Below are 23140 nucleotides of genomic sequence, written 5' to 3' on the forward strand. Positions count from 1 at the left end.
CAATCAATGCTATAACTCTCTCAAAGCTTAATGTCCAGGTAAAGCAAATTCAGGATTTTTCAGGCGGGCCTGAAATCATGGCTCGATGACACACTGAAGCCATCCTTAGCATAACAACTACATGCATTCGCATGGTTCTCCCAGAGTTGATAGTAGCTCAAAAGTGTAGCATAGCAAAGTTAGTGCTAACCATTTCATGTAAGTGAATGGAAAATGCTAGAACAATTACAGCCATAAATAAAATAAAAAAAACACATTTAGATTTTTGCTAAAATAGTTTGCTAGTTAGTCAATTAGTCAGGCTTTCTAACCAAGTAGGGTCCATTTGATAAGATTTGGTATAGCAAAACATTTTAGTGATTGAATGGGGAAAATGGCACTTAAGCTGAAAGGGAGCTGCCAAGAAGTGTGATCTGACTGCACCCTCACAATCTTGAGACATGGTCTGAGCAGCCAGATGAACTGTTTTTGACCTGAGTTTTATAATCGTTATTAACATTTAAATCATAATTTTTTTATTGATTAATATTTTAATTTGTTATACTTCACCCAGACTTTAAAGAGAGGGAACATTATTCTCTCTCTGTCTCAAACAAAACACACACACACACACACACACACACACACACACACACACACACACACACACACACACACACACACACACACACACACACACACACACACACACACACACACACACACACACACACACACACACACACACACAGAAGTAGTAAAGTGTGTCAATGGGACAGTTGGCGGGTAGGAGAGTGTGTGTGCGTGTGTGTCATTTGTATTACCTGCTACATGTGGGGTCAATATGTGCAGTTCAGAGAAGTGTGTGTGTGTGTGTGTGTGTGTGTGTGTGTGTGTGTGTGTGTGTGTGTGTGTGTGTGTGTGTGTGTGTGTGTGTGTGTGTGTGTGTGTGTGTGTATACATCTGTGTGATTTGTGGATGTTGATGTTAAATATAATGTGTGTGCGTGTGTGTGTGTGTGTGTGTGTGTGTGTGTGTGTGTGTGTGTGTGTGTGTGTGTGGCTGCATGTGTGTCGGGGGTTGAGGTGGGGGTCTGTGTGGGACCCCCCGCCCCTCCCTCCCTCTAAAAAGCTGTATAAAGGGGTTGGGGGGAGAGGCAGCTTTGTCACTTTGCTCTCAGCCACGCACACATACTTCCACACACACTCTCACTGGACACACACACTGGGAACACACATTCCTCAGGGACGCATGGATTGTCTACAGGACAGAGAAAGAAAAGAAGACGAGACTATTTGATTCTCCCGCAGTCTGCAAAACTGAGAGGGGAGGGCGAGAGCCACCAAGAAAAAGACACAGAACCAGAGAGAGAGAGAAGCTTGAGCTCCACACCAACCTGTCCAGAGAAAGACAGAAAAATAAAAGATCTCCAGTGTTGGAGAGAGAGGAGCTCTCACCTCTTGGGAGACAGTAGCTGACTCCAGACCAGCTGCATAGCATCCAGCCATGAGGATCTTCAACCTCTTCTACCTGCTCCTGCTGCTGGCTACTGTTTTGGGATCAGTCTCTGCTGCTAGACCAGGTAAGGCATTTAATTTCTGTGAATTATATTTGTATTTATTTATTTATTTTTAAATATGCCTTCTCATGGATTCAATTGTTCTTTTCTTTTTTGGAGGGGGGATTCCCCTTTTTTCTTTATTTTTCTGTACCGCTGTTATGTCTCATCACACCTTGAGGCTGTTAGGGGCCAAGTGATATTATAGCATAATAATCTGTCCCTTGTGGCACAAATAGAGAAAATGAACCAGTCCATGGCTACATTCAAGCTTCCATTTGGGTCAGTTAGACCAGGCAGTCTGCTGCTTACACTGGACCTGGTATAGAAGAAATTGAAGATACCTGTTCTGAGGTCTGTGTTTGTAACTAAGATTTTGTGTGAATTTACTTGACCAACGTTTTTTTATCGAGTCCATTACAACAGTTGCATTATTTTCAACAATGTATTGTATTATTAGGCAGCACCACCAGCAAGTAATTTAGGCCAAATACTTGATAGACAAAATTGTTTCTGTTTTAATCACCCAGGCTAGTCAATTAATCAGATCATATGCAACAAGTACAATGGGATTCTTACTCTCCATTTGCTCCACAGAATAAAGGAATAAAAACTAAAAGCAACAATTAACAGAATAAAAAAGCAGGTATTTACTGTATAAGGGACCTGTTGAAATACCACCACCTGCAGGGATAAGGAATTACAGCATGGGGCGCAGGTGTGCGCGGTGCAGGTGCGCTTCTGTGCCAACGCAGGCATGTGATTAACTTTAACATTTACATTATAGTTATTTAACTGATGCTTTTATCCAAAGCGACTTACAAGTGTTGTAGTACCACAAGTCAGTAGGAAGGGTACAACTCTATCAGCGGTGTAACAATGTTCATCAAAGCGTTCAGACTTGAGTGCTACGTACAGTGTTGAGTGTATGTTAGTTAACTTGGGGCCTCGCGGAGTATAATATAGTTATTACACGGCTACGGTTTCATTAAACGTGTGTGTTGAATGGTGAAGAGATGAAGGAAGGGGGAGACCAGGGGGGACACCGCTGCCGGGGCTCGAACAGCGGCAGTCCCGCCGTCCCGCCGCGACTATTGTCCGCTGGAAGGCACTACTATTGTTAATCGCGGTGTTAAACGCAATGCAAATGACCCAGCTTGATTAACATGACATGAAGCGGGAGTGGCCGCCACGACCAAGTGTAAAAAGCCCTGCGTACCTTTAGGCATGGATAGCACTTCTTTCAGAGACATGGGTGGAGAGATGGGGGCGGGGGGGCACAGTGTCGTAAACTCATCCGGAGGTTTATCTCTTCCTGTGCTTGGCTCTCCGCGTGTGAATGGTGGTGGGAGTCAATTGTGAATTTATTAGGGACGTTTAAAATAATCATGTGTTAGGTCTATGTTTCCTGCTTTATTAGTGAAGGTCGCTCTGCTATTGGCTAATGGGTTATAAAATGCTCTAAAACCTTAACCTGCGTCATCATGGCTTTAGAAGTGTGCTTTTCTCTGGTCAAGTAGTACAGATTGCGGAAAATCAACCCAATAGCAGGTTAAACAGGTAGACAAGTTACAACAATATTATATTTTAGGAACTCATCCCAAGTGGCTTTCTGTGACAAACAAATTCCAAGATCCACTTTTTTTCATGTGTGTGAGTGAGCTGTAGACAGGGTCTCAAAAGCTCTGTTTCTGGGAGGGGTGTCCTCTATTTGCTGAATATTTATATTCTTTGTCAAGTGGTCAGTGGCCCAATAATCACAAATAGTTATAGCATATATGCTGCTGAATACAATTACATTAAATGATCATGTTTATTAAAATTACATGATTTTCAATAATCATATTTTTGTCTATTCTTCCAGATTTCATGAAACTCAGGAGGCGATATCATAGACGCCACTGCCGTCAAAGACGCTGCCTGCCCCTTCACGCTAGAGTACCTTTCCCCTGAGGTGAGATTACACACGTGCACACACACACACACACAAGTAGGATATGTAAGGGATAATGTATAGCTACGAGGTCATTGTTGCAAAATAATTGTGTTCTAAACGCAGTAAAGGTCAATTATTTTGCGACAATGACCGAGTATAGCTATACATTATCCCGCTTATTACAGGGCTAACTTACTAATATACGTAATTCATTTTACACCATCGACAAGACGAGATCAAATGCAGACGCAGTTGTTCTGTTGCTCCTCTGTCATCGGCAGACGGCAGGTGTGTGGACTTGATTGCACCTGATGTAGTGCAGCTGTGCATATGCTGAGCTTAGCTTTCGTGACTGCGATCAAAATGCTTGATTGTGATTGGTCAATAGCGCTCTGTTGCCCCTAACAGCGGTCATTATTGCGCGTTGTCCATAGCAGCAGTGAATTATCGAGAAATAATTGACCGCTGCTATGGGCAAGAGCGCTATTGACCAATCACAATCAAGCATTTTGGCGAATGTTAAAACGCCATGTAATAAGGCAATATAGTTGCTGGAATAGAGTGGAATCAAGATCAAAAGGAAAAAAGCTGCACATTTACGCCAGCTTGATTGCCTACACTTGTGTGTGCATGTGTCAGAGAGGTTATAGGCCGTCCAAGACTGTGTGATACATTGTGCAGAAAAGCAGGTTAAAGGGCTGCCAGGTGTCAGTTAACAGAGTGTGTGTGATTAGTGCCAGAGAGGTGTGTATTCACACGCGACAGCAGTCCCAAGGGACCCAGACTCGGGCATAAATCTCACTAACGATGAAGAAGGCTTTAGTGGGCTGAGTGTGTGTGTGTGTGTGAGAGGAGGCCGTCTCACTTTCAGAGAGACGTGATCCTTGAGAAGGAACGAGGGGGGGGTTGGGGCTATTGTTTAACTCAGGAGGTCATTCTGCTACACACACAAAGGTGCACACACACTACTGCTCTGTGTCTCTTTCTCTCTCAATAAATGCCTAAATGTTCTTTTATCATCCTTACAGATCAGGACCACACACTAAATAGAGATGAAGAAAGAGAGGAAATGTGAACACGGGGGCATCTGAATAGTGGGACTCGAACACCACGCATGGACCTCGATACCAACACACAGAGAGTGGGGGAAATGGAGAGACAACCGGGATGCCCTTTTGTCCAAAACAAACCAAAGACTGTCCTGTGTGTGTGTGATGCTGGCCCCAGCAGGACCACAAAGGACACATTTGAAAGCTATCGTCACAGTAACAAAAGTTAAGATATTGTGCCTTTGCTGACTTGAGATCACACAATTCATCTGTCTTTGTGTGACAAATGACTTGCACCAATACCTACTACTCATCAGACCTGTCAGAATGGTAACATTTGAAAAACTAAAAATGTACTGCATGTTACCGCAAAGCTGTGGACCAAAGAACGGATTCTAATGGGCTGATCATCCTCGAGAATGCCCCCCTTCCCCCCTTATTCAACTATGTTTGAATTATTGGCAGAATATGTTGTTGTGTTTCTAATGTATGTATGCACTTCAGATGTTTAATACTTTTTAATAAAATTTATAGACATGGATTTGAACCTCATTTTATTATGCTTTCAGGATTTCAGACAGTTTCTTTTTGACCCCCGGATGTGATGTTTTTTTTTTTGCTGCATGGATCAATAGGTGGGAAAAACATGTCTGAGCCACAAAAGCTTAAAAGTATGATTGTGTGTTTGTGTGAATCATGTCTATGTGTGTGTGCTTATGTAAAGTAAGAGTGGTCAGTTGAACAATGTTCATCCAACAAGACTGGAGGTGGACACACTGCAAAATTAAGCCCATATTTCTTATATATTTCAGATCATTGTGCTACAAAGAGAAAAATTGTGATGGTTTGTAACCCTGGTTTTCTAAATTGGTTGAGGGGGTGGTTACAAAAAATTGGGGCTGAATATTAAAAGGGCATTTAGCTGGTGTGAGGAAGACGTGATAATCAGACATGAAACCTACCAACTCAAGAACTCTGCCGCATTGGCGCCCCAAGAAACTCTACCAGGTGACATCACCCAGTGGACAGCAGACCTCTAGTGAACTGCAGATGTTATTTCCTCAATGCTTTTCAATTGTAGTAATAATAATAATAATGCAGGACTTAGGAAGTCTTTATTTGGCATGCAAACGACACACACATGCAATTTTCTTGTGTCGCCTAATGCGATTGAGTCTCTGCACTTGACCCATCCCGTCGTCCTTCCCCCATGGGCAGCCGGGAGCAGATAGGGCGTCGACGTGAGCCGCGCCCCGGGGACCAATCCAAGTGCTCCTGCCCGTCTTCGTCAAGGACGCCACAGCGTTAGCGATCTGTTGTTATGCATGTTTTTCCATTGGGTTTATCTTATCGGGAGGAAACCCTTGCGAGCACGGGGAGAACATGCAAACTCCACACAGAAAAGCCTGGGAGATACCCCACCTAGGGTATACCTGGCATCATGGAAACCTGGTCCCCAAGCGGGAATCGAACCCTGGACCTTCTTGCTGTGAGGCGACAGTGTTAACCACTACACCACCGTAGTTCCCCATCTAGAGGAAAGTTTAAGAAATAGTGTCTGCAATTCATTAGATGTCTGCTCTCCTCTGACATACAACAGAGTTCATCAAGGGGTTTCAAGATTCAAGAGATTTATTTGTCACATACATACACAAGACATGTAGTATAATGAAGGTGGCCAATAGAATAGATAATAAAATAGACATGATAAAAAGTACTAAGAATAAAATACAATGCTAAGCTTAAGAATTAAGGTAAAGTACTATATACAATAATATACAGTTATGTTTCTTATTAAAGTGACCTTTTTTGTAGTGTGTGTGGAGAGATCAGTGTTCTGATGGCCTGGGGGAAGAAGCCGAGTCTCTGTTCTTGCTGCATGTATGCGGAGGCGCTTGCCTGACCGCAGCAGCTTGAACAGGCTATTGTTGGGGTGGTGAGGGTCCTTCATTATTCTGCAGGCTCTGGATTTGCACCTCCTGTTGTAAAGTCCTGCACGGGTGGTAGTGCAATACCCATAGTATGCTCTGCTGAGCGCACTACTCTCTGTAGAGCCTTCCTGTCCTGGGCAGTGCAGTTGCCAAACCAGCAAGTCAAGTCAAGTCAAGAGTTTTATTTGTCACGGCATACAAGTATACAATGAAATGCGGGGGGTCTTGCCCGCAACGATGTGCATAATACAATAGTAATATATAATAAGAATCCAATAGAACGACATTGTGCAATAAAACAAGTAAACAAAGTAGGGCATATCGGTATATGTACATGAGTTATTTACAGAGCATGGTAGGACATGCTAGGTCCTGTGGTAGTGCAATACACTGTTAGCTACGGATGAGGCACTGGGTCTTTATGTACGCTGTTATACAATGCTATATTATACAATCTCAAGTTATACTATTCTTAAAGTGACCTTTCCTTTTGTAAAGTGACCATAAGTGTGAGCGTGTGCAGCATGAGTGTGTGTGTACTCATGTTAAAGTGGCTGCTAGTGTGTGAGCGTGTACAGTGTGTGTTGTGTGTGTGCTCATGTGTGGAGAGTTCAGTGTTCAAGGCTCTGATGGCCTGGGGGAAGAAGCTGAGCCGAAGTCTCTCTGTCCTAGTTGCTGGTGTTCGCAAGCGTTTGCCTGACCGCAGCAGCATGAACAGGCTGTTGTTGGGGTGGTGAGGGTCTTTCATTATTCTGCAGGCTCTGGATTTGCACCTCTTGTTGTATAGGACCTGCAGGGGTGGTAGTGCAATACCCGTGGTACGCTCGGCTGAGCGCACCACTCTCTGTAGGGCCTTCTTGTCCTGTGCCGTGCTGTTTCCATACCAGGCAGTGATGTTTCCAGTCAAGATGCTCTCTACAGCTCCGGAGTAGAAGGACTGGAGTATCTTCCCAGATACTCTGAACTTCCTTAACCGTCTCAGGTGGTAGAGGCGCTGCTTCGCCTTTTTTACGACTGAGTCTATGTGTGATGTCCATGTCAGATCCTCTGAGATGTGGACCCCCAGGTACTTGAAGCTGCTCACCCTGTCCATGGTAGCCCCGTTTATCCTCAGTGGTGTGTGTGTCTCCTGCTGTCTCCTCCTAAAATCCACAATCAGCTCCTTGGTTTTACCAATGTTCAGGAGCAGGCTGTTGTCCTGGCACCAGCGTTCCAGTACCTCAACCTCCTCCCGGTAGGCCTTCTCGTCGTTGTCCGAGATCAGCCCCACCACCACTGTGTCGTCCGCAAACTTCACTATGGAGTTGGAGCTGAACTTGGCCACACAGTCATGTGTGTATAGTGAGTACAGCAGGGGGCTCAGAACACAGCCCTGGGGGGACCCAATGCTCAGGGTGATGGTGTTGGAGGTCTGACCCCCCACCCTGACCGCCTGGGGCCTTTCAGAAAGTCCAGTATCCAGGCGCTCAGAGCGGAGCTCAGACCCAGCTCGATCAGCTTGTCCACCAGTCTGGTGGGGACTATGGTGTTGAACGCTGAGCTGTAGTCAATGAAGTCTCACATAGCCCCCCTTCTGACGGTCTAGGTGAGAGAGGGTGCTGTGCAGTACTTGGGAGACCGCATCATCAGTGGACCTGTTTGGCCTGTATGCAAATTGCATAGGGTCCATATCACTGGGGAGGGAGGCACAAATGTGATCCTTGACCAGCCTCTCAAAACATTTCATGGCCACAGAGGTGAGTGCCACCGGTATGTAGTCATTGAGACCTGTTGGGGAGGATTTCTTTGGTACCGGGATAATGGTAGACATCTTGAAGCAGGCAGGGACCACTGACTCCGCCAGGGATCGATTAAATATGGTGGTGAACACAGGGGCTAGCTGGTTAGCACAGGACTTAAGTATGCGTCCTGTTATTCCATCTGGGCCAGCAGCCTTTCTGGTGTTCACCTGCATAAATGCTCTTCTCACACTGTGTACCCACTGTACCGTCAATGAGAGGTGATGTTCTGAGAGGTATAATAATAATATAATAATGCAGGACCTGTTGCAGAGGTCTTTATTCGGCATGCAACGACACTCAATGTTTTAGTGGTACACACAGCGGTTAGTTTAGCACACACACCGGAACACACACGCATGCATTGTCTTTTTAGGATCGCCGATGCGATTTGTCTCTGCGATTAACCCATCCCGTCGTCCTTCCCCCCCAAGGGCAGCCGGGAGCAGACAGGCATCAACGTGAGCCGCGCCAGGGGACCAATCCAAGTGCTCCTGTCCGTCTTCGTCAAGGACGCCACAGCGTTAGCGATCTGTTGTTGTGCATGTTTTTCCATTGGGTTTATCTTATCGGGGGGGAAACCCTTGCGAGCACGGGGAGAACATGCAAAGTCATGATACTCAGGATACTCTCCACAGCCCCAGAGTAGAAGGACTGGAGTATCTTCTCTGATACTTTGAATTTTCCAAGTTGTCTCAGGTGGTAGAGGCGCTGCTTCGCGTTTTTTACCACAGTGTCTATGTGAGTTGACCATGTCAGGTCCTCTGTGATGTGGACTCCCAGGTACTTAAAACTGCTTTAAAACTCTTATAGAACTTGATAATAGAATTTTGCACAACACTCGATACACAAGTTTTATGTGCGATTATTACATAAATGATAAGATTCAGATAAAAAAAAATATGCCAAATGTCCCTTAAAATAAATCTTGTAGCAATCATACGTCCAAACCAAAATACATGCCCCGAGTCCAGTGGTGTACTGGTGGGTCGTAAACTGTTACCCCATCATTACACGTCAAATGGTCCTCTGGCTGATAGGTGGGTATACTTAATTTGCTCCATAAAACGGGTGGGTGTACCTGACCACACCACCACCTGGGTCACTTTGGTCACGCAGTAGGAGCTGCATGGGAAGTCGTAAATACTACACTCCCTGTGGAGTTACAGACCCTGGTACATAAAGGAATCACAAGAGGTGACCACTGCCAATGGGTCTAATGGCCACCACGATGGGACTCCTACAGTATGTAATCACAACAGCAAACAGAGAAACTGTGTACTGTATTCACATTTGTAGCAGCTAATGTTACCATATTTTTGTCTCAAATGCCATAATCCAGTATTATGCCCTATCCTAGCTTCATTATAATCTACTTTACAGCAATACATAGTTACAATATAACCTATCCAGTCAAAATATTAATTATCCTAAGTACATTTTGGTACTTGTAACCCTTTCACTACACTACAGAAGGTTAACCCTTTACTATCACACTACAGAATTACTGTCTGTAGTGTGATAGTAAAGGGTTAACCTTCTGTAGTGTGGTAGTGAAAGGGATAACCCTTTGTCGTGTGGCAGTGAAAGGGTTAACCTTCTGTATTGTCACAGTGAAAGGGTTAACCATTTGGTAGTGAAAGGGTTAAGCCTGTCCTATAATGCTTAGGTCTTCGGATCTGGTTCTAGTCCAGGCTAAAACTATAGGCTGGTGGAGCATTTGCTGTGGCAGCCCCCTCCTGGGTTTAGTCCAACATAACTTATCAAATGTGCATATATTAGAGAAACAGATTTATTGGAACATGATCACACAAACACAAATTCAATAAATTCACAGAAAAGTAAACAGTTACAGCAAGATATGGATCATGGACGAACATCTCAATAATAACAATAACAATAACATCTCAATGCACATTATGCCCTTCAGATATATAAAATACTAATAATGGACTGCAGTTGAAACACTACTCAATGCTTCTCTCCTGGCCCAAGCATAGCATCCCTTTCATGATGCTGGGTGGCATCATGAAACTTCCTCGGCCTACAAAGAATCATGACATGTAAACAATCAATTGAAGTAAAAAATAAAATAAAAAATCTCACCAAAACTGGAGGTACAAAGTTTTTACCATATCAACAATAGAGACTGGTGGAAACCTTGATACTTCCTTTCATCTCCATTATTTCAGTGCATTTGGCATTAAACCTCTTTCTCTCTCACACACACACACACACACACACACACACACACACACACACACACACACACAGGTCACTTAGGTCGTAACACGGTAATAAAACCCCTCCCCTCTGATCTGTGACCCATGTCTCTCCTCCTCCACTCTCTTTTCCTCCATCCTCTCCTCCTCCTCCCTTCACTATCTGCTCCTCTCAGTCTGGTTTTCAGGACACCCCCTCCACTGTGTGTGCACAGGTGTGTGTGTGTGCATGGGCATTGAGTAGAGTAAGCTTTCCCCTGCAAATGACGGATATCTTATCCAGTCTCTTATCCAGCGTTCCTCCTCTTCCTCCACTGTTTCTCTCCTCGGTCATGCAGCGCTTTATGAAATACCTTGTGATTTAATTGTAGTTTCTTGTGTGCTGCCCGGTTTGTAAATGTATTTTCTTTACTCTTGGTTGTGGGGTAGCCAGGCAGGGAAGGAAATCATCAATTAAAATGTGATGTGTTCCAGCTAAAACTGTGTTCAATACAAGGGAAGAAAGGAAAATAGATAATCAAAATGAGATAAGATAAGTTCCCCTTGGTGACAATGAGGCCATTAGTTTGGGATCACTGGACAAAAATGATTAAGATATCACACATTCTTCTCCATTACAGAGATCCAACATGCATCCAGCATTTGCCCACAGGGATTAATAAAGATCCATCTTATCTCATCTTCAAGCCAAAAACACAGAACAGCGATACCCTGTTCTAGTCTGGTATTGAATAACAGTGTTGGTACTACTGGTGTATATCTAATTTGTAATGGACACATTTTAGGAAAATTAAGGGCAAATGCAGAATATCGTTTCCCTCTGCAAGATGAGAAGTCATGTCTGGTGAAGAAAGAACAAGAATCTAAACTCCTAAATGTCATGGTAATCCTTCAAGTGATCAGTCCGCAGCTCTGCAGAACGGGAGAGGTCTAGCAGTGTAGCAGGGTAGAGGTAGAGGCTGGTCTGGGGTCAGTGCTGGGCGGTGAGGTTGAGGAGCCTCTTGCTCAGCAAGATGTTGTGTTGTTTCAGATACTCTATCAGGTCCGCCTGCTTCTCCACAACCTCCTCCAGACTGGAACATTCTCTGGGGGAGAGACAGAGACAGAGAGAGAGACAGAGACAGAGACAGAGACAGAGACAGAGACAGAGACAGAGACAGAGACAGAGACAGAGACAGACAGACAGACAGACAGACAGACAGACAGACAGACAGACAGACAGACAGACAGACAGACAGACAGACAGACAGACAGACAGACAGACAGACAGACACAGAGCACAAGTCATGTGAAAATGAGTTAATATGAGTTGCATAAGATAATAGAGTGTGAAGGGGGTAGGAATACATAAGTTTACACTTCATCCTACTCCTTTTCAAACATTACTGTTTTGCTTGTTTGTTTGTTTGTTTTTTAATCTGTGTAATAGTAATTTATTATATGTTACATCATTTGTACAGCTTATTGGACATGTTCATAGTTCTGTTATAAATACATGTTTCTCTGTACAAAACTTTAACTAGTTTAACTAGTCAAGACACTAGGCGACACCGAGGACAGTTTGACTTAGATATGACATGTCCAAGTAAATCACATCTTGTTCTTTTTTCTTGTTGTTTTCATATCAGTCTTGTGTGAGACACGACAAAACCCCTAAACCCATCTTTGTTTTCATTTGTCATTCCCAGCTGGTACTTAATGGTAAGTCTGACCAGAGCTCTTTCTCACTTTCTGGTCAGACGCTCGTGTGTACACTTGTCTCTGATTGTAAACAGGATACTTTTTCTGTGGCCACAGAAACAGAAATAAACTATGTTCTATTTATATACAATTTGACTCATCTGAATTTCTACAGTTCACTGTCTTGGCCCATTTAAAATATTCCACAACATCTGTTTATAATGTATTATTATTTTTATTTATGTTCGAAATAAACTCATTCATTAATTCATGAGTGGGTGAGTGTGTATGAGTACCTGAAGCCTGTCTCAGTCTGTAGGCCTGTGTTACTGAAGGAGTATGACTGCTCCTCTTGGCTGACGTCTGGGACGGCTCGCTCTCTATTGAAGCGCATCACTCGGACTATAAAAACACAACAACTTTAGAATCAATTTGTTATCAATTGCATTCACTCGCTGCACACACACACTAGATAGGCAGGTATGCACACATATATGTGGTAACAGTAATCAAGAGTTTCGTTAAATTGTAGACCTTTTGTACATTTTAAACTTTTGAACTTGAAAACTGGTTCTAGGGACAATAAGGCTGGGTTCCAAAAATTTATTTTCCTGATTATAATCAATCTTCATTTGCATAATCCGACATGATTCATAAAGTCCCAGATGGATCTAAAAAGAGAGAAATCTGCTATCCCAATCACGGGAGGTTATACTTTGAAATTCGTGAGTAGTATTATTTTGGTTTCTTTATTATTTGTTTTTACCAGTGGATTGAACTGAACTGTGGAACCTTTGAAATTAATATTATTTTAGTTTGTTTTGGGACCATTTTGGGGATTTATTGAAGTGGAAAATAACTGGATTTTGGGGAGGAACTGTTTTCTCTTTCCTTTTGCCTCACTTGAACTGTTGGATATGAATACACATACTTGAATTGAGATTGGTCTGTTGTTTGGTGTTCTATTGCTGTTGGCCCATACTATATATGTTTAACATTTTGAGTATGTGTTCTTGAGGGTTCAAGATATTAATGTTGTGTTTTATTATACTGCTTTATGCTCGAGACCTGTGTGCGGTTGACTCATTTTAATAAAATATCACGCCGGCCTAACTAGCACCAGCGGTCATACCATTATGCTGACTGCTGTAGTGTGTTGCTCATGTTAAATAAAAAGGGCATTAATATAACTCCCTTGTGGTCAATTCCTTTTTCTTTTTTTTTATCCTCTTTTTCTCCGCCTGATTTTTCTATTTTTCTCCCCATCCCAATTTAGTCGTTATGCCAATTCCCCCCCCCTCCCCTACCTGGTTGTTGTGCACATGTTCCTCCTACTGGTGGGTACAAGGGAACCCTGAAGCCTACCACATGCTTCCTCCGACACATGTGGAGACAGCCAGTGGCTCTTTTTTCACCTGGCAGCGAGGACTCTCATTGGTGAAGAGTAATGCGTGGGAGGTCACGCTGCCTTCACCATTTCCTGCCTTTCGCTGAGCAGGCACCCAGACCTGACCTGTCCACAACGCCAGATTACCACCCACGACTTCCCTCCCGCTAACTCAGCCAAACGAGTTAGTATGACAACCGGCCCAAGCCGCAGGGCAATGCTGACTCCGGGAGTCGAGACCGCAGCCTCTTGCATTGGTGACGAGCGCAATCTCTGCTACGCCACCCGACCGCCGTTGTGGTCAATTCCTAATGTAAACATGAATATTTGAATAATGCACCAGGGTTCCTTCTACAATTTATAGCATTAGTTCTCTGAGAATCTCTTTCATATCCAGACTTTTTTTTTTAAGACCAACTAAAACACACACACTGGGGAGATCAGGGAGATCCACCCCCTAACGTCAATCACTCAGGTCACGTGGGCAAGAACACACAAGCATGCTGCATTTCTTTCACTCTCTGTCTTTCTCTTTCTCTTTCTCTTTCACACACTCACACTCACACACACACACACACACACACACACACACACACACACACACAGCCGTCATATCCTGCACTTAGCCCTCATGGACTGTCATGTCCTGCACTTAAGCCTCTAGTTCTCACACCCGTAACGTACACCTTAACACAAGTGGGAGGGGATAGCAGTGAGAGGGAGGGGGTTGGGTTATACAGTAGCTGTATGGGGAGCCAGGACCACATGGGAGAATGAGGTGCTAGCAAAATCAAGATAAAGCTGTGAGGGGTGTGTGTGTTTGTGTGTTGTATGTGTGCATGCATGTATAAATGCAGCGTGTGTGTGGGTGTTGTGTGAGTCTAACGTGTGTGTGTGTGTGTGTGTGTGTGTGTGTGTGTGTGTGTGTGTGTGTGTGTAGGCGTATATATATGCAGCAAGTGAGTGTGTGTGTGTGTGTGTGTAGCGTACACGTGTGTATACCGTATATGCAGCAAGTGAGTGTGTTTTATTTGAGTGTGTGTGTACACGTGTGTATATATGCAGTGTGTGTGTGTGTGTGTGTGTGTGTGTGTGTGTGTGTGTGTGTGTGTGTGTGTGTGTGTGTGTGTGGAGCTCAGAGGGAGGTGCTGAGTCAGTATTGATAAGACTGTGAGTGTCATTATCCAGAGGAAATTGTCAGGGAGGTTCTAAAGAGCAACTATCTTTACTCAGCTTCACTACAGCAACTCATCCCATATAACCACACACAAACCAGAGAAATACTACAAATTCCTGCATAATTAGCCCTGTGCATGTGTGTGTGAGGGAGAGGAGAGAGGAGAGAGGAGAGAGAAGAGAGAAGAGAGAAGAGAGAAGAGAGAGAGAGAGAGAGAGAGAGAGAGAGAGAGAGAGAGAGAGAGAGAGAGAATACAAGTATGTGTGAGAGAGCCATTCCTGGAGAGTAAATAAAGGGTTTGAAGAAGGGAGGAAAGAAAGAATAAGACGAGAGAAGGAGAAGAGAAGAGAAGAGGAGAGATGCCTTGAGTCTCTGTCATCTATCAACAAGCCAAAACACAATCATGTTCCCCCTACTTTTCTAAAAACATCAGAGTGAAGCTCATTCCAAAAAAGGAAACCCGAAGAAAATGACAGGTAGACATCTTGTAAGATTTCCCTACTTTAAAGAGGCCTTTCAATGTTGTCCATCTCAGAGATACTGTGTGTCTCCTTGTAAATAGAAAAAGAAAATAATTTTTTAATTAAATAGCAGTGGTATGTCACCGTACCCGCAGTTACAGTTCAGAGACATCCACAGCCGGTCTGATTTGACTATGGAGGTCAATGGAGAAGTCAGACAGTCTATGTTACTGAAATTTCACCTATCTGTACTGTATAGTGACAGGAAGGTGATTATTCATATTCTCCCTGAACCCTCAGGGACTGGACACAATAACACTCACACACACACACACACACACACACACACACAACTGTGGGATAGAGGTGACAGATTTCACACATTTTCGTTAGAGACTACCGTGGTGCTCTACTCTCAAATCTGAGGCTCAGACCAGACTAGTTTCAAGTTCAAGTTTCTGTTTTTCTCCTGAGAGTGTGCTAGATAAAAATAGATAAGTATAAAATAGAAAGTCAAAAGTACTAACACAACACTGAACTGTCTGTCCTCTGCCAGTGCTAACACAACACTGAACTGTCTGTCCTCTGCTAACACAACACTGAACTGTCTGTCCTCTGCTAACACAACACTGAACTGTCTGTCCTCTGCTAACACAACACTGAACTGTCTGTCTTCTGCTAACACAACACTGAACTGTCTGTCCTCTGCTAACACAACACTGAACTGTCTATCCTCTGCTAACACAACACTGAACTGTCTGTCCTCTGCTGCTAACACAACACTGAACTGCCTGTCCTCTGCTAACACAACACTGAACTGTCTGTCCTCTGCTGCTAACACAACACTGAACTGTCTGTCCTCTGCTAACACAACACTGAACTGTCTGTCCTCTGCTAACACAACACTGAACTGTCTGTCCTCTGCTAACACAACACTGAACTGTCTGTCCTCTGCTGCTAACACAACACTGAACTGTCTGTCCTCTGCTAACACAACACTGAACTGTCCTCTGCTGCTAACACAACACTGAACTGTCTGTCCTCTGCTGCTAACACAACACTGAACTGTCTGTCCTCTGCTGCTAACACAACACTGAACTGTCTGTCCTCTGCTAACACAACACTGAACTGTCTGTCCTCTGCTGCTAACACAACACTGAACTGTCTGTCCTCTGCTGCTAACACAACACTGAACTGTCTGTCCTCTGCTAACACAACACTGAACTGTCTGTCCTCTGCTGCTAACACAACACTGAACTGTCTGTCCTCTGCTAACACAACACTGAACTGTCTGTCCTCTGCTAACACAACACTGAACTGTCTGTCCTCTAACACAACACTGAACTGTCTGTCCTCTGCTAACAACACTGAACTGTCTGTCCTCTGCTAACACAACACTGAACTGTCTGTCCTCTGCTAACACAACACTGAACTGTCTGTCCTCTGCTAACACAACACTGAACTGTCTGTCCTCTGCTAACACAACACTGAACTGTCTGTCCTCTGCTAACACAACACTGAACTGTCTGTCCTCTGCTAACACAACACTGAACTGTCTGTCCTCTGCTGCTAACACAACACTGAACTGTCTGTCCTCTGCTAACACAACACTGAACTGTCTGTCCTCTGCTAACACAACACTGAACTGTCTGTCCTCTGCTAACACAACACTGAACTGTCTGTCCTCTGCTAACACAACACTGAACTGTCTGTCCTCTAACACAACACTGAACTGTCTGTCCTCTGCTAACACAACACTGAACTGTCTGTCCTCTGCTAACACAACACTGAACTGTCTGTCCTCTGCTAACACAACACTGAACTGTCTGTCCTCTGCTAACACAACACTGAACTGTCTGTCCTCTGCTAACACAACACTGAACTGTCTGTCCTCTGCTGCTAACACAACACTGAACTGTCTGTCCTCTGCTAACACAACACTGAACTGTCTGTCCTCTGCTGCTAACACAACACTGAACTGTCTGTCCTCTGCTAACACAACACTGAACTGTCTGTCCTCTGCTAACACAACACTGAACTGTCTGTCCTCTAACACAACACTGAACTGTCTGTCCTCTGCTAACAACACTGAACTGTCTGTCCTCTGCTAACACAACACTGAACTGTCTGTCCTCTGCTAACACAACACTGAACTGTCTGTCCTCTGCTAACACAACACTGAACTGTCTGTCCTCTGCTAACACAACACTGAACTGTCTGTCCTCTGCTAACACAACACTGAACTGTCTGTCCTCTGCTAACACAACACTGAACTGTCTGTCCTCTGCTAACACAACACTGAACTGTCTGTCCTCTGCTGCTAACACAACACTGAACTGTCTGTCCTCTGCTAACACAACACTGAACTGTCTGTCCTCTAACACAACACTGAACTGTCTGTCCTCTGCTAACACAACACTGAACTGTCTGTCCTCTGCTAACACAACACTGAACTGTCTGTCCTCTGCTAACACAACACTGAACTGTCTGTCCTCTGCTAACACAACACTGAACTGTCTGTCCTCTGCTAACACAACACTGAACTGTCTGTCCTCTGCTAACACAACACTGAACTGTCTGTCCTCTGCTAACACAACACTGAACTGTCTGTCCTCTGCTAACAACACTGAACTGTCTGTCCTCTGCTAACAACACTGAACTGTCTGTCCTCCTCTGCTAACACAACACTGAACTGTCTGTCCTCTGCTGCTAACACAACACTGAACTGTCTGTCCTCTGCTGCTAACACAACACTGAACTGTCTGTCCTCTGCTGGTAACACAACACTGAACTGTCTGTCCTCTGCTAACACAACACTGAACTGTCTGTCCTCTGCTAACACAACACTGAACTGTCTGTCCTCTGCTAACACAACACTGAACTGTCTGTCCTCTGCTAACACAACAATGAACTGTCTGTCCTCTGCTAACACAACACTGAACTGTCTGTCCTCTGCTGCTAACACAACACTGAACTGTCTGTCCTTTGCTAACACAACACTGAACTGTCTGTCCTCTGCTGCTAACACAACACTGAACTGTCTGTCCTCTGCTGCTAACACAACACTGAACTGTCTGTCCTCTGCTAACACAACACTGAACTGTCTGTCCTCTGCTGCTAACACAACACTGAACTGTCTGTCCTCTGCTGCTAACACAACACTAAACTGTCTGTCCTCTGCTGCTAACACAACACTGAACTGTCTGTCCTCTGCTAACACAACACTGAACTGTCTGTCCTCTGCTGCTAACACAACACTGAACTGTCTGTCCTCTGCTGCTAACACAACACTGAACTGTCTGTCCTCTGCTAACACAACACTGAACGGTCTGTTCCTCTGCTAACACAACACTGAACTGTCTGTCCTCTGCTAACACAACACTGAACTGTCTGTCCTCTAACACAACACTGAACTGTCTGTCCTCTGCTAACACAACACTGAACTGTCTGTCCTCTGCTAACACAACACTGAACTGTCTGTCCTCTGCTAACAACACTGAACTGTCTGTCCTCTGCTAACACAACACTGAACTGTCTGTCCTCTGCTAACACAACACTGAACTGTCTGTCCTCTGCTAACACAACACTGAACTGTCTGTCCTCTGCTAACACAACACTGAACTGTCTGTCCTCTGCTAACACAACACTGAACTGTCTGTCCTCTGCTAACACAACACTGAACTGTCTGTCCTCTGCTAACACAACAATGAACTGTCTGTCCTCTGCTAACACAACACTGAACTGTCTGTCCTCTGCTGCTAACACAACACTGAACTGTCTGTCCTTTGCTAACACAACACTGAACTGTCTGTCCTCTGCTGCTAACACAACACTGAACTGTCTGTCCTCTGCTGCTAACACAACACTGAACTGTCTGTCCTCTGCTAACACAACACTGAACTGTCTGTCCTCTGCTGCTAACACAACACTGAACTGTCTGTCCTCTGCTGCTAACACAACACTAAACTGTCTGTCCTCTGCTGCTAACACAACACTGAACTGTCTGTCCTCTGCTAACACAACACTGAACTGTCTGTCCTCTGCTGCTAACACAACACTGAACTGTCTGTCCTCTGCTGCTAACACAACACTGAACTGTCTGTCCTCTGCTAACACAACACTGAACGGTCTGTTCCTCTGCTAACACAACACTGAACTGTCTGTCCTCTGCTAACACAACACTGAACTGTCTGTCCTCTAACACAACACTGAACTGTCTGTCCTCTGCTAACACAACACTGAACTGTCTGTCCTCTGCTAACACAACACTGAACTGTCTGTCCTCTGCTAACAACACTGAACTGTCTGTCCTCTGCTAACACAACACTGAACTGTCTGTCCTCTGCTAACACAACACTGAACTGTCTGTCCTCTGCTAACACAACACTGAACTGTCTGTCCTCTGCTAACACAACACTGAACTGTCTGTCCTCTGCTAACACAACACTGAACTGTCTGTCCTCTGCTAACACAACACTGAACTGTCTGTCCTCTAACACAACACTGAACTGTCTGTCCTCTGCTAACACAACACTGAACTGTCTGTCCTCTGCTAACACAACACTGAACTGTCTGTCCTCTGCTAACACAACACTGAACTGTCTGTCCTCTGCTAACACAACACTGAACTGTCTGTCCTCTGCTAACACAACAATGAACTGTCTGTCCTCTGCTGCTAACACAACACTGAACTGTCTGTCCTCTGCTGCTAACACAACACTGAACTGTCTGTCCTCTGCTGGTAACACAACACTGAACTGTCTGTCCTCTGCTAACACAACACTGAACTGTCTGTCCTCTGCTAACACAACACTGAACTGTCTGTCCTCTGCTAACACAACACTGAACTGTCTGTCCTCTGCTAACACAACAATGAACTGTCTGTCCTCTGCTAACACAACACTGAACTGTCTGTCCTCTGCTGCTAACACAACACTGAACTGTCTGTCCTTTGCTAACACAACACTGAACTGTCTGTCCTCTGCTGCTAACACAACACTGAACTGTCTGTCCTCTGCTGCTAACACAACACTGAACTGTCTGTCCTCTGCTAACACAACACTGAACTGTCTGTCCTCTGCTGCTAACACAACACTGAACTGTCTGTCCTCTGCTGCTAACACAACACTAAACTGTCTGTCCTCTGCTGCTAACACAACACTGAACTGTCTGTCCTCTGCTAACACAACACTGAACTGTCTGTCCTCTGCTGCTAACACAACACTGAACTGTCTGTCCTCTGCTGCTAACACAACACTGAACTGTCTGTCCTCTGCTAACACAACACTGAACGGTCTGTTCCTCTGCTAACACAACACTGAACTGTCTGTCCTCTGCTAACACAACACTGAACTGTCTGTCCTCTAACACAACACTGAACTGTCTGTCCTCTGCTAACACAACACTGAACTGTCTGTCCTCTGCTAACACAACACTGAACTGTCTGTCCTCTGCTAACAACACTGAACTGTCTGTCCTCTGCTAACACAACACTGAACTGTCTGTCCTCTGCTAACACAACACTGAACTGTCTGTCCTCTGCTAACACAACACTGAACTGTCTGTCCTCTGCTAACACAACACTGAACTGTCTGTCCTCTGCTAACACAACACTGAACTGTCTGTCCTCTGCTAACACAACACTGAACTGTCTGTCCTCTGCTAACACAACAATGAACTGTCTGTCCTCTGCTAACACAACACTGAACTGTCTGTCCTCTGCTGCTAACACAACACTGAACTGTCTGTCCTTTGCTAACACAACACTGAACTGTCTGTCCTCTGCTGCTAACACAACACTGAACTGTCTGTCCTCTGCTGCTAACACAACACTGAACTGTCTGTCCTCTGCTAACACAACACTGAACTGTCTGTCCTCTGCTGCTAACACAACACTGAACTGTCTGTCCTCTGCTGCTAACACAACACTAAACTGTCTGTCCTCTGCTGCTAACACAACACTGAACTGTCTGTCCTCTGCTGCTAACACAACACTGAACTGTCTGTCCTCTGCTGCTAACACAACACTGAACTGTCTGTCCTCTGCTAACACAACACTGAACGGTCTGTTCCTCTGCTAACACAACACTGAACTGTCTGTCCTCTGCTAACACAACACTGAACTGTCTGTCCTCTAACACAACACTGAACTGTCTGTCCTCTGCTAACACAACACTGAACTGTCTGTCCTCTGCTAACACAACACTGAACTGTCTGTCCTCTGCTAACAACACTGAACTGTCTGTCCTCTGCTAACACAACACTGAACTGTCTGTCCTCTGCTAACACAACACTGAACTGTCTGTCCTCTGCTAACACAACACTGAACTGTCTGTCCTCTGCTAACACAACACTGAACTGTCTGTCCTCTGCTAACACAACACTGAACTGTCTGTCCTCTGCTAACACAACACTGAACTGTCTGTCCTCTAACACAACACTGAACTGTCTGTCCTCTGCTAACACAACACTGAACTGTCTGTCCTCTGCTAACACAACACTGAACTGTCTGTCCTCTGCTAACACAACACTGAACTGTCTGTCCTCTGCTAACACAACACTGAACTGTCTGTCCTCTGCTAACACAACACTGAACTGTCTGTCCTCTGCTAACACAACACTGAACTGTCTGTCCTCTGCTAACACAACACTGAACTGTCTGTCCTCTGCTAACAACACTGAACTGTCTGTCCTCTGCTAACAACACTGAACTGTCTGTCCTCCTCTGCTAACACAACACTGAACTGTCTGTCCTCTGCTGCTAACACAACACTGAACTGTCTGTCCTCTGCTGCTAACACAACACTGAACTGTCTGTCCTCTGCTGCTAACACAACACTGAACTGTCTGTCCTCTGCTAACACAACACTGAACTGTCTGTCCTCTGCTAACACAACACTGAACTGTCTGTCCTCTGCTAACACAACACTGAACTGTCTGTCCTCTGCTAACACAACAATGAACTGTCTGTCCTCTGCTAACACAACACTGAACTGTCTGTCCTCTGCTGCTAACACAACACTGAACTGTCTGTCCTTTGCTAACACAACACTGAACTGTCTGTCCTCTGCTGCTAACACAACACTGAACTGTCTGTCCTCTGCTGCTAACACAACACTGAACTGTATGTCCTCTGCTAACACAACACTGAACTGTCTGTCCTCTGCTGCTAACACAACACTGAACTGTCTGTCCTCTGCTGCTAACACAACACTAAACTGTCTGTCCTCTGCTGCTAACACAACACTGAACTGTCTGTCCTCTGCTAACACAACACTGAACTGTCTGTCCTCTGCTGCTAACACAACACTGAACTGTCTGTCCTCTGCTGCTAACACAACACTGAACTGTCTGTCCTCTGCTAACACAACACTGAACTGTCTGTTCCTCTGCTAACACAACACTGAACTGTCTGTCCTCTGCTAACACAACACTGAACTGTCTGTCCTCTAACACAACACTGAACTGTCTGTCCTCTGCTAACACAACACTGAACTGTCTGTCCTCTGCTAACACAACACTGAACTGTCTGTCCTCTGCTAACACAACACTGAACTGTCTGTCCTCTGCTAACAACACTGAACTGTCTGTCCTCTGCTAACACAACACTGAACTGTCTGTCCTCTGCTAACACAACACTGAACTGTCTGTCCTCTGCTAACACAACACTGAACTGTCTGTCCTCTGCTAACACAACACTGAACTGTCTGTCCTCTGCTAACACAACACTGAACTGTCTGTCCTCTGCTAACACAACACTGAACTGTCTGTCCTCTGCTAACACAACACTGAACTGTCTGTCCTCTAACACAACACTGAACGGTCTGTCCTCTGCTAACAACACTGAACTGTCTGTCCTCTGCTAACACAACACTGAACTGTCTGTCCTCTGCTAACACAACACTGAACAATCTGTCCTCTGCTAACACAACACTGAACTGTCTGTCCTCTAACACAACACTGAACTGTCTGTCCTCTGCTAA

At 44.7% G+C, this 23140-nt stretch overlaps 1 protein-coding gene across 1 annotated transcript in view; it reads right to left on the reverse strand.

The window, feature by feature from the left end:
- Positions 1-10034: 10034 nt before the first annotated feature.
- Positions 10035-23140, reverse strand: part of tmem192 (transmembrane protein 192) — a 30816-nt gene continuing 17710 nt past the window's right edge. The window contains exons 5-6 of the mRNA XM_084318879.1: positions 12430-12535; positions 10035-11538 (exon numbers count right to left, since the gene is read on the reverse strand). Coding sequence (XP_084175005.1) covers positions 11424-11538; positions 12430-12535 — 221 coding nt within the window. The 3' untranslated portion in view covers positions 10035-11423. The remainder of the gene's footprint in view (positions 11539-12429; positions 12536-23140) is intronic.

Source organism: Notolepis coatsorum (genome assembly GCF_963971535.1).
Source record: "Notolepis coatsorum genome assembly, chromosome: 7".
NCBI classification, from domain to species: Eukaryota; Metazoa; Chordata; class Actinopteri; order Aulopiformes; family Paralepididae; genus Notolepis; species Notolepis coatsorum.